Raw genomic sequence first — 14,529 nt, forward strand, 5'->3', positions numbered from 1 at the left:
GGGCTTTTTCAATTCCTTGCTTTTAAGTCAGCAGGGGAATTCCTGTGGTTTAACCTACAGTTTAACTGGGTCTCAAGAGCACAACGCACATAAACACTCACACATTCACACACGCCTGCGTGCACACATGCATACACGTGTGTAGTGCACACAAGCATGGACACTGCACATGCTCGCATGCATACACACGCCTGCACAGGCCCGCACACACGTCGGCTATGTGTCCCCTTTGCCCGCAGGACAGTGACATGACTCCCCGAGCCCGTGGACGGGCGGGCAACGGACATCACACCGCTCTGCCTCTCCACGCACCTGGCGTGGGGGTCGTTCCGTGACTGGCCGTCCCCGGGGAGCAGCGAGGAGCTGGGGGAGGACACGCTGTGGCCCAGCCACCTGCGCTGCCGCCGATCAATGGTCAGGACAGCGGGGCCCTCGCTAACGAGCCGACGCGGAGGAAGCGGAACCGATTGGAAGCCAAGATGATGGCTCCGTCTCGGGGTGCAAAGGTCCCCGTCTGACTTCTGTGGACATGAGAGCGGCTTTCGGCCTCGCCGGGAAGAGCGCCACGCACGGGACGGTCGGCGGGAGAGGCTGTGCTCGGCTGTCTGGTTCGCAGGCGCCACAGCCCCGCTCCCGGCCTTGTATCGGGACGCGGCTCCCACCCAACGCGCCCCCGTTCGGGGAGGACAGCCGTTTCCGTGCACGCTTTTCTGTGAAAAGGTGTTAAACATCCATAGAAGCCGGAAAAAAATTCTACCAAATCCATCCCATGGCCACCTCGTTATTCTGGGGAGACTGAGCAGGGCTCCCCCAAATGCTGTGTCTGGCGAACGCTGGAGAGTTCAGAGGGACACGGAGGTGACAGGTGTCGTGCTGGAGAGAAGAGGGGCGGGACGACGTGCCGCAGTTCAGGGCACAGCCAGGCTCCCCCGTCGCCCCGACAGGCTGATCTGGGGCGACTCCAGGACAATGGAGCGAGGGGCCCGGGGAAGGGCTGTTTCCGAAGTAGGATGGTGGTGAGAGATCATGGCAGACGTGAGGGGAAACATCACAGAGACACAGACAGTTTATTGTGCTCGGTTTTGAACGGTATGTTTTTATTGATATTAGGATACGATACAATGTTCCAAGCTGACATCCGAGTGCTCTCAGTCTGTGTATCAGAAGCATTAACAAAATAAAAGTATTTCACAAAGGAAGTCCGCAGGACAGAACTATGGGAATACGAGGCACGGGGGATTATGCACTTTCGGGTTATACACATAATACATTCATTGTAAAGGGAAAAACATTTCACGTGAGTAACATTTTGGCTAAAATAAATATCATGTAAATGTGAACAGCCACAGCTGGAGTACATGGACACAGGGACGGGGTTCTGTAACGGGAACGGGGAGGGCGGGCACACGCGGGCAGCGCTGTGGCATCAGTAAATCTACACTCATTGCACGCGGGAGTGAGCGCTTTATTTATACAGGGACACCCCCGGCCACCACCCCAACCCTCGGCGTACACACCGGCATCACCCACGTCACCAGGGTACCGCTGTCTCCATCAGGCTTAGAATCAGATGCACCTTTCATTTGACTGCCCCTCGAATCAAGTCAAATGCTTTGCTTAATCAATACGAAACTCACCTAGCAACAGAAGTATATAAAGAACAACATTTGACGTGCGATCATAAAACTCTGAACTCCTGACCGCCTTCGCGGTGCTTCGCAATGACCCCCCTCAAAGTCAAACTTGGTTTTTCACCCAGTGGCCTCTCCAGGAGAAAGATGGACGCGACGGCAAGTTTCCTCGTGTGGAAAATGACCACGGGTTCCCCTGACCGTTCGATTCCCCCCTCCCCCTCCCCCCGATTTCCTCCCGGCAGACGGAGTCGCTGGAAAGAGAAGCTCACTCCTTCGCTTATGAGTTTTAAGCGCCGTGAGGGGCGCAGCCGATAGGTTTTAGATCCGGGGATTTTTGGAGATTGCAAGAAAAAGGAGGGTGTCGGTTCTCAGCGAGGAACACCTCATTTCACCAACCCCATCGCGCCCCTGGGCGACAAAACCCACCCTCCCCGTCGCGGGAGACCAGTCTGTGGGCGCTCAGGGCGCGTGTCACTTGTCACTCAGGCGCTGGGACCTGGGAAAACACGCACCAGCCCGCACACACAGCCCCCCAGGCCCGTGTGCCTCTCCCAAGATCAACCCCCTCGTTCCCAGGTGCCGTCACCGATGAAGACTCACCGATGAAGATCCGGGGCTGGGCACCCCGGGGAGAGGCAGGGTGTACCCCTGGGTGCCCTCTGCACTTTTAAAGTGAACACACAACTTGAACGTATCCCAGTGGCTGTAAGAGAGATACTTACATGAAGACACAGGGCCGGCGGTGGGTTCTATCCGCTAGAGGGCGCTGTTCTCCCAAGATGTGGGTGCGTGGGCAGGAGGTCGGATCCCAAGATCACAGCAAGGTCACAGGGTGGCACCGAGTTGTCCCTTGGCGGTGACGGCCGCTCTGGTCACCACTTGCACGGGGCACGCGGAGAACAGACGTGCCCGCACGGCCTCCACGAGACCGTCCACTTCCTCGCCCTCCACGAAGCGCCGCCCTCGCTCTCCCCACGCGTGGATGCAGCACGTGCTCAGAGCTTCGCAACAGAAATAAACGTCCGCCTCCCCGGATCCATCCCCCGCCGGCTCTCACCTCTTTACACACATGCTGAGTCACGCCTTGTCGCCCGCACGGACCCGCACACCTCCCTCCTTCCTCCCCTCCGACCTCCGACAACCACGTGCAGATGGCGCGCTGGGCGAGGGTAGGAAACATGGCCTCCATCCACCACATCCTTCTTAGGGCACAAGGTGGTCAGGATCCGAGACAGTCCCAGGTAAGATGCACGTAGGACATAAATAAGGAAGGAACTTGGAGAATACAAAAGGTTTTCTGAAGGGGATCGATGAGGCGCCCACAAAATCCATGAATAAAAGCAGGTGCTTACACTCTAGGGCACAGCCGTGGGTTAAGCCCTCAGGTTTGTAAGGAAACAAAGACGGCACTGCAAGATGACTCAAAGGCTATTTCCACATGTACAAACAGTAATAGAAACAGAGAAAGCCTCGGGAACGCACCCTCCACGGTCACCGCCACGCCAGCCACGCCAGCCTTAACCACTTTTAAACGGGGTCATGAATACGTTTTAATGCGGAGAGGACGTCAAAGGTGGGAAAACAAGACAAAACAAGGCGGGAAACTCTTCAGTGTCTGACTCACATTCTGTCCCCAAATGGTTTCACATTTCAGAGCTGCATTTTGAATGTGAAGAAGTCTCAATGTTTCTCCAATAGTGACATCTCTCTTAAGAATTACATTGCAACAGCTACAATGCTAAGAACTAAAGCACAGAGTCCAACCTTGAAAGAGAAAACGACCACCAGAGTCCAGTGGTCTCATGTCGTGTCCGCAGCTGGGAGGCCCGCGGCCCCAGGCGCCCGCTCCGGCGGCGTCTCCCCGGACGAGGGCCCGCGGCGCCCGCGTTTGGCACTGAGAGTCGGTCCCCACACAAGTCGTCAGGAGAAACCTCGCTGAGTCTCCCATCTTCAGCCGGAGAACCATCCTGTGCCGCTCACGCTCCCAACGTGCAATCCGATTACTCCCAAGTCACTGGGTTGGCAGGAAGGCGACTGACATGGGGACGATGAAGCTGATCTGAAAACGGGGGAAGGGTTCCAAGCGCCGAGCTCTGAGGAGTCGTCTCGCCCCCAGACCGACGCCGGGGTCTGAGCTGCAGGAGAGGCTCTGGGGCGCTGGGCTGTCCACGCCCCGGCTCAGCTGCTCGCGGTGCACGCGTGCATCCGCTTGGCCACGTCATACACATAGGCGATGTCCGGCCGCTTCTCGGGGTCGGGGTTGATGCACATGTTCACCAGCTGCCGGAGCTGCGGGGACAGAAGGCAGGACACTCAGAACCCGGGGGCCACGCACCGAGACAGACGGACGGACGGACGGACGGACGGACGGGGCCTGAGCAGCCGGACGCAGGGGAGGAAGCGGGTGTTCTGGCCACGTGTTCATCTGACCGAGACACACGCGACTGCGTGGATGTCATCCCCACCCGGTGGAGGGGCCAGGACGCCGCTCACTGGTGAGCATCAGTGGCAAGCAAAGGGCGCTTCCCACACGAGGTGCTGCCCTTGCGACCACACGGTGGGCCTGGAGGACATCACGCCCAGCGAGAGGTCGGACAGAGAGTCAAGAAGCGTCTGGTTTCACTCACAGGTGGGAAAACTACCAAAAACTACAAATGAACAAAAGAAAAACAAGCAAACACTCACGGACACAGACAACAGCATGCTGGTGACAGAGGGAGCGTGGGGGGCAGCAGAGGGTAGAGGAGTCAACTACCGGGTGACGGGCGGACGGAGACCGGCTGGGGGTGGGCACAGCGCACACGCAGATGGCGCGTCATGGAGTCGCACACTGACACGAAACAGCCTTCCCAACAATGTCGCCCCCACACATTTAACTTCAACAAGAGGCCTTTTCCACAACCAGCAGCCAGATTCTCTGCCTTATACGTAGGTCTTTAGGAATCATTTAGGTTTTTCAAAAACTTGCATTAACTCTTTCTGGTCAGTACATTAGCGCTTGTGAAATCACCAAATTGCCAGAATCTCTTCACAGCCATTAAGCTCTACCTCTGAGAGGGGCTGAAGATGCCCATTTGTGCTCCTGCGACAGAGCAGACAACACTAGAAATCCTATCTTTTCTCCGTGGTCACCTTACTCTCTCTCTCCCCTTTCCTTAGTCTCCCCTGAGCCTCAGTGCCCAGGCCCTGCAGGCCGACGGGCGGCTGCAGCCGATGGTGAGCAGTGACCTCCAGGAGCAGGGCCAGTGGCCTGGAGGGGAAGCCCAGGAGGAGGGGCCAGCGGGTAGGGGCGAGCAGGGGCAGGCAGGACAACCTGAGACCCCACTGGCCTGGTCAAGACCAGGAAAGAGTGTTTCAGAAAGAGGTAACGGTGCCCATAAAGACACGGAGACCCACTGAACTTCTAGCAGAATGGGGAGGGGAGGGTTGGGAAGCTACAGAGCCCGTTACCGTTTAGCCATAAACTGACACCTCCTGGCTGGTCGGGATGAAAAGCCAGTTTACAAACCTGACACGACATTTTTCATCGTGTCCTGTACGCTCCCACCCTGAAGTGACACAGACTTGGACTTGAACCGACCGAAAGCCCCGCTGAGCGGCAGCTGGGACCTGCTGGGCTTCCCCGGCAGGAATGGGAGTGAGGGTTCCACAGGCAGCGTGGGCTGCCCACCAGGAGAGAGGCCCGTCGGCACATCTGCCCCCAGAGCTCCCATCCCGGGACGTCTCTGCGAAGCTGCCCGCATCCGGGTCCTCGTCAGTCGCGCCTTCCATGTCTCGTTTCTCTGGAAGGACCTGGCTGCGTGTGGACCTGGACAGCACAGCCTCCTGCTCACCAGGCTCAGGACCTCCTGGGCCACGGGAGGAAGGTGCTGCCCGTGGGAGACCACGGGGCCGGGACCACCGTGGAGGGAGGAGGCCGCCGGTCCCTCCGACCCGGGGCCTTCCATGGGGCAGACTCCGCGGACTCTGACATCTGCCCGACCTCCCACTCGGCGGCCAGAAGTGGCCCCGCAGGCAGGCGCTTCCACCATGCGGCCCCATCATTAAAATCCTGCTGAGGTCACCATGGCAACCGCCCGCTGCGCCCGCATCCCCTCATCAGCCGCATGTGAAATGCAAATGCGGCGCGGAAATTAGTGCAGGAGGAGCGCGGAGGTGCGGGCGCGTGAAATATTCATGCCTCGCGGAGGGAAGCGGCCTGAGTGACACAACAAAGGGTCGGCCCTGACATGCCGAGCCCGGCGCTGTGCGCACGGCCGCCGAGCGCTCTGTGCAAAGCCGCGTTGATGATATTCCAGCCCAACAGCCATTAGGAACGGCTCGCAGGCCGCACACCGTCCAGCAAACATAACACTCTGATTAGCTCGCTGCCCGCGCCGTGTTCGCTCTAATGACCTGATGCAAAGGCTGCGGACACAAAGCAGGCGGCCGATGACCCCCATCCACGCCCAGCAAGAGGCGCTACGCGGAGGCCGGACACTCAGGCAGCCCTTTAGGGTTCACTGTTCCAGCCCGGCGGCTCCAGGTCCCGCAGAGACAGAAACGGAAACGGAACCGGGGCTCTGCGTGCGAACAGAAAGCTGGCACCACCCACCAGCGAGCAGCACAGCGACTTCATGCTCCTCCTTCGCTCCTTCCCCTTCTCCCGGGCACACAGATGCCCTCATCGTCCTCCCCGGGGGCCTCCACCAGCTCCCGGAGACGTGAACAGGCCACACGCAGCTGACTGAGGCCTGCTGCTCCGCGTGTCTCCCTCACAGGTGACATCACGCCGGGGTTGCTACCGTCATGAGGGAATCGCTACAATCATGTGTTTGGCTAAAACGGGAGATGCTGATGGAGCCCAGGCAATTCCTTTCAGCGGGTTCCCCAAGCAGCGAGGCTCAGCCTCGAGGCTCACGCAGGCAGAGCTTCCACCAGGTCCCTGCGGCTCCATCCACTCCTCACAGGGCCACAGCGGAGCCAGAGACCCGCCCGTGGGAACCTGCGTGCGGCCAGAGGCGGGGCAGGACAGGTGCTGCAGGGTGGGGGCGGGGGGGAGGAGGGGGGACAAAAGCATGAGGCTGAGGGACACGTGGCCGAGACGCTCACTTCTGTTCTGGGAAGACACGACAGGAGGGGGCTGTGCCAAAGAGGAAAGTTCTGATTGCCTGTAGTTCTGAGGGTGAGGGAGGGCGGAGCTGCCCCTGAAGAGGGGCCTGGGGACATGTGGACACACGACACGGGACCAGCAGCTTGGGCCTGAGCCGGGCTGAGCCCTGACTGCCCCAGGCGGGTCCCGGCGCAGCCCAAGTGGCCGAGTCTACACCACTCCATCCACGAATCGCAGGGTCAACTTAGACACAACTTAGGGCGGCCCGGAGGCCCAGCCACAGACGGGAGGCCCAGCCTGCATCTGACGTACAATCCCAAGGTCCTGCACAAACACCTCGAACAGCTCCCGGGGAGAGGGAAGAGGGAATCTGAATGTCCCCGATCACAGAGAACACCCCATGGGGAGGAGGTTTCTAAAAGAGGGGCTCCCATCAGAATCACATGTTTTTGTGTTCAGGAGTCTCCAGGGACTGTAACGGTGAGAAGGGCCACCTCTGCCGCCTGCACGGACAGCCGTGTGTTTGGGGAAGGGCGCGTCCCTCGGGCAGCGCGAATGCGGGCAGGTGGGCGGGCGGGCGGGCGGGCGGACGGACGGACGGACGGGCCGACGGCTGCGCGGCCGAGCACTCACCTCCTCCGAGTAGTGGTCGGAAGGCAGCGGTGGGTAGTCACACTGCTCGATCTTCTTGCACAGCGAGTACAGGTTCATCTTGTCGCCGTAGAAGGGGCTCTGCAGGGCGGCCATCTGCAAAAGCCCGGGACACCCAGGTCGTCAGAGGCCGCTGCCCGGGACCCACCCGGCGCCACCCGGGCCGGACACGGGGACAGACCCTCCCGGTGAGGCCTCTGGTGCTCACGGGCACCCCTGTCCGGCCATTCTCTGGGAACCTCTAGAAATCCTACTTCAATGTTTGGTTGTTTGGTTTCCACATTTAAATCCCCTAAAAGGGAGAAATGGTTATCGTATATTTACGTATAGGCATGTACAACGCAACAAGAAAAAGGACATAAAGTAAACTGGAATTCGTTGTAACTAGTGGCCATCAAAGCAGCTAGTATTACCTCATGACTAAACACACCCTGATGGTCTACACCAGCGGTTCTCAGCCTTCTGGCCCTTTAAATACAGTTCCTCGTGTTGTGGGGACCCCCAACCATAAGATTATTTTCGTTGCTACTTCATCACTGTCATGTTGCTACTGTTATGAATCGTCATGTAAATATCTGATATGCAGGATGGTCTTAGGCGACCCCTGTGAAAGGGTCGTTGGACCGCCAAAGGGGTCGCGACCCACAGGTTGAGAACCGCCAGTCTATATGGAACAGGTAACGGCCGGAATATAACAGACACAAAGCTGAGCTAACGCTGAACTGTCACCAGCAGCGGCTCAGGGAGGAGAATGCGGGCACTGCTCTCGCACCATCGTTTCTGTGGAAGAGGGTCCCCACCCGAGCCCCCACCCGACCCTCAATCTGCAGTGACCTGGAACCGTTTCCCTTTGGAAGCATCTCAGAAAACCACTGACTATGTTCAAAAGCTCTAAGACTCACAGGCACCACGTCCAGGCATCCAAGTGACATTTTTAATGCAAAAAAACAAAACAACTCAAGGAATGAACAACTTTTAAAGGACATTGAATTCAAACTGATTCCCAGCCAGGGCTCTGGGCTGGCACTTAGCGTGCAGCGAGGACGCGGGAAGCAGGTTACAAACTCAAACACTGTTTTGAATGTTCACGTCCCGTTCAGCCCCCGGGCGCGGGAGGCACAGCAGCGAGGACTCGGGCGCGGGGGTGCCCGAGCCAGTCACCCCTTTCCCACCGCTAATCGCGAGCGGGGAGGACAAGGCGTGCGCCCCCGACGGGCAGTGCATGTGAGACACGCTTGTCCGTGCTGTGCACTCAGGAGCGTCGGGGGACGCAGTGCCGAACGCTCTCATGTCTGCGGGGCCCGGCTTTAACCCCTTCGGTGCCTCGGGCAGGAGGGCGGCCCGGCGGCCCAGCCGCAGACGGGAGGCCCAGCCTGCATCTTACGTACAATCCCAGGGTCCTACACAAACACCTCGAACAGCTCCCAGGGAGAGGGAAGGGGGGATCTGAATGTCCCCGATCACAGAGAACACCCCATGGGGAGGAGGTTTCTAAAAGAGGGGCTCCCATCAGAATCACGTGTTTTTGTGTTCAGAATGCAAGGACAGCCCCGGCTGGTGTGGCTCAGTGGATAGAGCGTCAGCCTGCAGACTGAAGGGTCCCCGGTTCGATTCCTGGTCAGGGCACATGCCAGGGTGCAGGCTCGGTCCCCAGTGGGGGGCGTGCAGGAGGCAGCCGATCCATGGTTCTCTCTCATCATGGATGTCTCTCTCTCTCCCCCTCTCCCTTCCTGACATCAATAAGAATATGTTTTAAATAAACGCAAGGACACTTTCTGATAAAATAGGCCATTGCGGACAGGGCTGTGTATGCCAACGGCTCCGTCCACGGGACGGGCCCCACGCCTGCGCCAGGGGCTCCACGCAGGACGGAGCCATGGGCCCTCGGGGGTTAACAGGGACGGTGTGTTCTCACGCGTCTCCTGCTCTGACAGATGAAAAATGTCAACTGTCCTGTTTTTATTTTCCAGCTCCTGCACTATTCATCTGCTTCATTAGTGCCGCCCGGCGCGGGCCTGACAGCTGCGCGCCCTCGCCTCCCGGCAGCTGAATTTTTCAGGCTAATTTGATGCTCCGCGCGGAGCCGGCCGCGGGCTGATTGACGCGCTCCCTGACCTCCGGGGCCCGGCGCCCCTGATCAGTATTCCGGGGGCGTCGCGGGGACCGGGCCGCTGTCTGTCTGCGGGCCGCTGGCAGCTCTCTCTTTTTTTGAACCGTAAGCCACCAACCTCCAACCCGGCGCGGAGGCCGCCGCTGAGCTGAACAATAAAGAGCCGTGTAAAACCTCCTTTTCCGTGTAAAGGTCCCTGTAGCCAAGGCGGCATCTTGGTTTTAATTAGCAAAGTCTACTTTGTTGCATATCAATTAAAACGTTGCTGCGAGGTGTGCGGGGTTATTTATTTTATTTTTTTTTGAGGTCTCGGGAGTATTGGAAAGTCCAATTTTCTGAGTTTCAAATGCATTTGCGGCAAAGGCTCCGGCTCCTTCATGGCACATTCTTAGTGGGAACCATGAGAAAGGCCCGTGTCATCGGACGGCCAGTTTTAAAGGCTCCCGTATCGTGCTATTAAACCCTAACTGGGAGCAGATACAACATGAATGTGGAGTAAATCTCTAGAAGATTCCCAGTTCCCCGAACGATCTGCTCGCAGGAACTGAGCAAATCGCACTGAATGGAAGCTAATGTCCCGGGACACACACTTCAGTTCACTATCACCCACAGCCTGGAAGCCAGTGGGCGGAGGAGTGGCCCCCGAAGCCATTAGGGGGTGGCCCTTCGGGACACAGAGAGGACACCGCCCCCCCAACCCCCCGGCCAGGCCCAGGTGTGGAGGACGGCCCAGTCCTGACCCGAGGCCTGTGGCCCTAAAGAAGCTGCAAACTTCCCCCGAACTTTCTCTCTTTCACTGAATCTCATCGGGGACTCACTCTGCTGCCCATTCTCGGGTCTGAAAGGAAGGTGTTGCTGTGATCACAGCAGACGCTGCCGGGAGGAATCTGAGATCTAAGCGGGTATTAAACGCATCCGCGTGATCGTGACCTTTCAACATTAGTCACTTAATAATCAAATCAGCTCTTTTTGACACTGTGCCAGATTTTAACAAAATATCACCCAGGATAAAGCACTATCACACGCACACATAAAATAACTGCTACATCACCAACTCATCATTTTTCATGATACACATTATCCGAGGGACATAGTTAAGAACGTTTAAAAACCCTTTCTTTCTAAGTAATCACTAGTCACTTAGTAGGGAGAGAAAGTAAGTGATCCCAAAATAAATAGCCTCTTTAAAATGGGGACGTGAACCCGCAATCAGTGAAACAAGGATCCATGATCAGGATTCACGTTAAAAATAACCCTCGAAGCCCCACTCCCGAGCAGAGGTGGGCAAAGAACCGGAGGCCTCACCGTGTGCAGCTCATTTAAGAAAGAGGCCAAGAGACACACAGGGCGTACGGGACGCACTGGCCTCCACGCGCCCCCTCAGGCTTCCTTGGTGACACTGACCCGGGAAGGGGACTCAGTGAATCACCCCTCATTTTCCTTTATTACTAGAGTTACTTAGATGTGGGCTAGTTCTGAAATGACAGCGCTGGCGCGGAGCCTTTAATCCTCGGAGATGCCTCTTCAGTTCTAGCTGAAGCCCCTCTTTGGTGCCCTCGCTCGGTGAGAGGCATGTGGGGTCACACTACGCCCCCCTCCCCGTGTGGGTGCCGCCCGCAGTGTGTGCGGGAGGGTCAGCCTACACCGTGTCCCCGTGGGGAATGGTCAGCGGTCGCCCGGCAGAGAGCGCTGCACCCAGCGGACCAATACAAATTGTTCCTCGTGGAAATGCAATCAGGAGAATGATCTGTTTGCTTGCTCTCCTTAAGCCCACATGAAAGGGAAAACTAACGGTGATAAAGATCTTTCCTGTTGCTTTCACATGTTAAATCCATTCCATTAGCCCTCTGCTGCAATGCACGGATAAGCCAGTTTTGTCACAGATGTTCAAATGTATTTTTATAAATAAGATGCTGAAAACATCATGTCAACATAAAAAAAATTAAAAAGTAAAATTCTCATCAAAAGGAAAGTAATCTAAAAAGATATTAAAGAAAGTGAATGTGCAGGAATGTACAGTCACTAAGTTCCGTTATAAAAGCAGTTACCACGCCCACGGACTCGTAATTCACCATGAATTCTTACTCACCACCCAGGGTAACATCAGTGCCTCCTGTCAGGATGGGGGAACGCAGGGCAGCGAGGAAGGCCCGGACACGAGTTCACAGACAGGACCTACCTCGTACAGCAGGCAGCCCAGAGACCAGATGTCCGACTTGAAGTTGTAGCCGTTTTCGTGTATTCTCTCGGGAGACATGTAGTATGGGGTGCCCACTGCAAAACACACCCAGTGAGAAGGAGGGGAGGCAGGTGAGGGGCAGCCTGGAGAGAGATTACACTCAAAGTTCTGGATTAAAGTGTCACCGAGACACTCACTACAGTCACAAAACTGTTTCTGAGAAAACGCGAAACTTTCCAACCCCTCTCTCCTCGCAGACCCGCGAACAGCAGTCAGTCGGACTCGTCAGCTCTCACAGAAACACCCGAGAACACGATGGGGCCTGCGCCCTCCACACCGCCCCGTGGGAGCCCTCGCCGCCGCCTCACGCCCGCTCTGAACGACGTGAGGGCGCTGGGACGTCGAGGGGCTGGGCCACGCCTGTGAGAGGCCGGGGCCTGAGAACTGCCGGGGTCCCCACGGCGACTTGTGGACACTGGGGGCTCCCGGTGACTCTGGTTTGGGGTGTTGACGTGCTAACGCCTCTTTCTCTTCCTTACGGCCGTTTCTGATCGTGCCACCACAACTACCGTCAACATGAGAGGTAAGCATGTATTAAACGTATTTTTTTACAAAATATGCATGCTTTACCTTAACATTTAGGTGACACACATCTCAGAAATGTGTTCACATGTAAATCCACGTGGGCTACTCACCTCCTGATGGACACATGTCCAGTCCCCTCTGAGAAGTGGGAGGAGGAGGGTCACAGTCACTGACTGAATTCAAAGTGAACTGCTGGCCACAGGCCGAGGGTCCCACTCGCCCTCTCTCTGTACCGAGTGCGCCTGCGTGCGGCCGGGGCTCTCGTGGGAGCGCGAAGCTGGGCCTCCTCTCCGACCCGGGTCCGTCCTTCCCTCTCGCCGCCTGGCAGAGGCCGAGAAGCCTCAACGCTCAGGAAATGGAAATACATTCCCACACGTCAAATTGAATGGACATACAGTCCTTCCCAGACCCTTTCCCTAAATGCATGACAGCTGTGTCTGTCACCGCCACGGCCGGAGCACGCTGGGCCTTCTTGGGACAGCTGGACCAGAACGGGCAGGGCGGGCGGGGCCATCTGTCTCCAGTGACGCACGTGCCCCTTCGGCGGACTTACAGCAGGTTGGGTATCTAAGTAAGTTTCGTTAGAATCACCTCTCATCTCCTCCCTATTCCAGTCCACGGAGGGGAGGGAGCCACTCAGAAGCAGGACTGGTACTCAGGAGAAAGCCCCGAGAATGAAATACACATTTTCACTTAACACACGAGAACTCATAATAAACTAACAGTGACGACAGAGAAGGACTTGTTTACAGAATCTGTATTATTTTCTCCCTTAAAAAACAACAGCACAGCACAGGCAATAAAAGGGCTACTGCCACGGGGGGTGTGACATCTGTAGGTGTCTGTGCGCCCAGCACAGAAGGCCCCAACGTCTACAAAGCAAACACGACAAGGGGAAGGGACAGCAGGACTTTCAGAGCCGCTTCCCAGTGGACAGACGTCGGGACAGAAGATCCATGGGAGACAATGGCCCAACAACACAACAGGCCGATGGACAGAACCGACGTGGGACACACCCTCCGCAGCATCGAGCGCACGTGCCTTCCAAGTGCACACGGGACACCCCAGGACCCTCCTGGAGGGCAGAGCCACTCGGCGAATCTAAAGGCAGGCGTCAGAGGCAGCAGCTGTCCCGACCACCATGCATACAACGAGATCACCGACAAGAAAACGGGAGACACGCAAACAGGGGGAGCTGAGCAGAGAATGAAGAGGAAAGCAGAATATGCCTGAGACCAATGAGAGCGCAGCATTCAACCTTCGGTCCAAAGCAGAGCAGTTCTAAGAGGAAGCACATCGCGATGCAGGCCTTACCTCAGGACACAGAAACCTCTCCAACGAGCACCCAACCTACATCCAGGGAGCCAGGAAAGGTCCAAAGTTAGTAGAAGAAAGAAAAGTGTGAAGATCATAGAGAAAACAGATTAGAGACCAAAGCACAGGAAAACATCAATGGAAGTAAGAGCTGGTTCTTTGAAAAGAAAAGCAAGATTGATAAACCTTTAGCCAGACTTGCGGGGGGGGGGGGGGGGGGGGAGAAGGCCAAAATAAAGTCAGAAATGAAACAGGAAAAATTATGACTGATACCACAGAAGCACAAAGGGTCATAAGAGGTTACCGTGAACAATTACACGCCAACATAAGGACGATCAAAAAAGAAATGGATAAACTTTTCGATACGTACAATCTCCCAAGATGAACTCAGGAAGAAATTCTGAGGAGACTCATTAATAATGAAATTAAATCAATAATAAAATCTAAAAAAACTCCCAACAAACAAGACATCAAGTCCAGATCGCTTCACACGTGAATTCTACCAAACATTTAAAGAAGAATTAAGTGTCCTTCAAATTATTCCCAAAAATTACAGATAAATGAATGCTTCCAAACTCGTTCTATGAGGCCAGCATTACCCTGACACCAAAACCAGAGAAAGACAGGAAAATACAGACATACATATAGGCCCCGATTCCTGAAAAACATAGGTGCAAAAATCTTCAACAAAGTATTAGCTAATCAAATTCGAAAATACATCTAAAAATCATAATCATGACCAAGTGGGATTTATTCCAGGGCTGTAAGGATGTTTTAACATCCACCACATCAACAAAACACGAGATTAAAATCCACAGAAGCACTTTAATAGATGCCCAAAAACTCCCAAACATTTGACAAAACTCAACACCAATTTCTGGCACAAACTCCCAACAAAGTGGGTATAAAGGAAACGCGCCTCAACACCACAGAGGCCATCACACCCGACAGGCCCGCAGCTCCT

The 14,529-nt window shown here is 56.0% G+C and overlaps 1 protein-coding gene across 2 annotated transcripts in view; it reads right to left on the reverse strand.

The window, feature by feature from the left end:
* Positions 1-1,066: 1,066 nt before the first annotated feature.
* Positions 1,067-14,529, reverse strand: part of NEK7 (NIMA related kinase 7) — a 39,804-nt gene continuing 26,341 nt past the window's right edge. For both annotated transcript variants that reach the window (XM_070401464.1, XM_070401466.1), the window contains exons 8-10: positions 11,667-11,761; positions 7,360-7,473; positions 1,067-3,923 (exon numbers count right to left, since the gene is read on the reverse strand). In XM_070401464.1, coding sequence (XP_070257565.1) covers positions 3,813-3,923; positions 7,360-7,473; positions 11,667-11,761 — 320 coding nt within the window. In that variant the 3' untranslated portion in view covers positions 1,067-3,812. The remainder of the gene's footprint in view (positions 3,924-7,359; positions 7,474-11,666; positions 11,762-14,529) is intronic.

Source organism: Myotis yumanensis, unplaced genomic scaffold (assembly GCF_028538775.1).
Source record: "Myotis yumanensis isolate MYYU_CA2020_CCGP unplaced genomic scaffold, mMyoYum1.0.hap1 SCAF_22, whole genome shotgun sequence".
Classification (NCBI taxonomy): Eukaryota; Metazoa; Chordata; class Mammalia; order Chiroptera; family Vespertilionidae; genus Myotis; species Myotis yumanensis.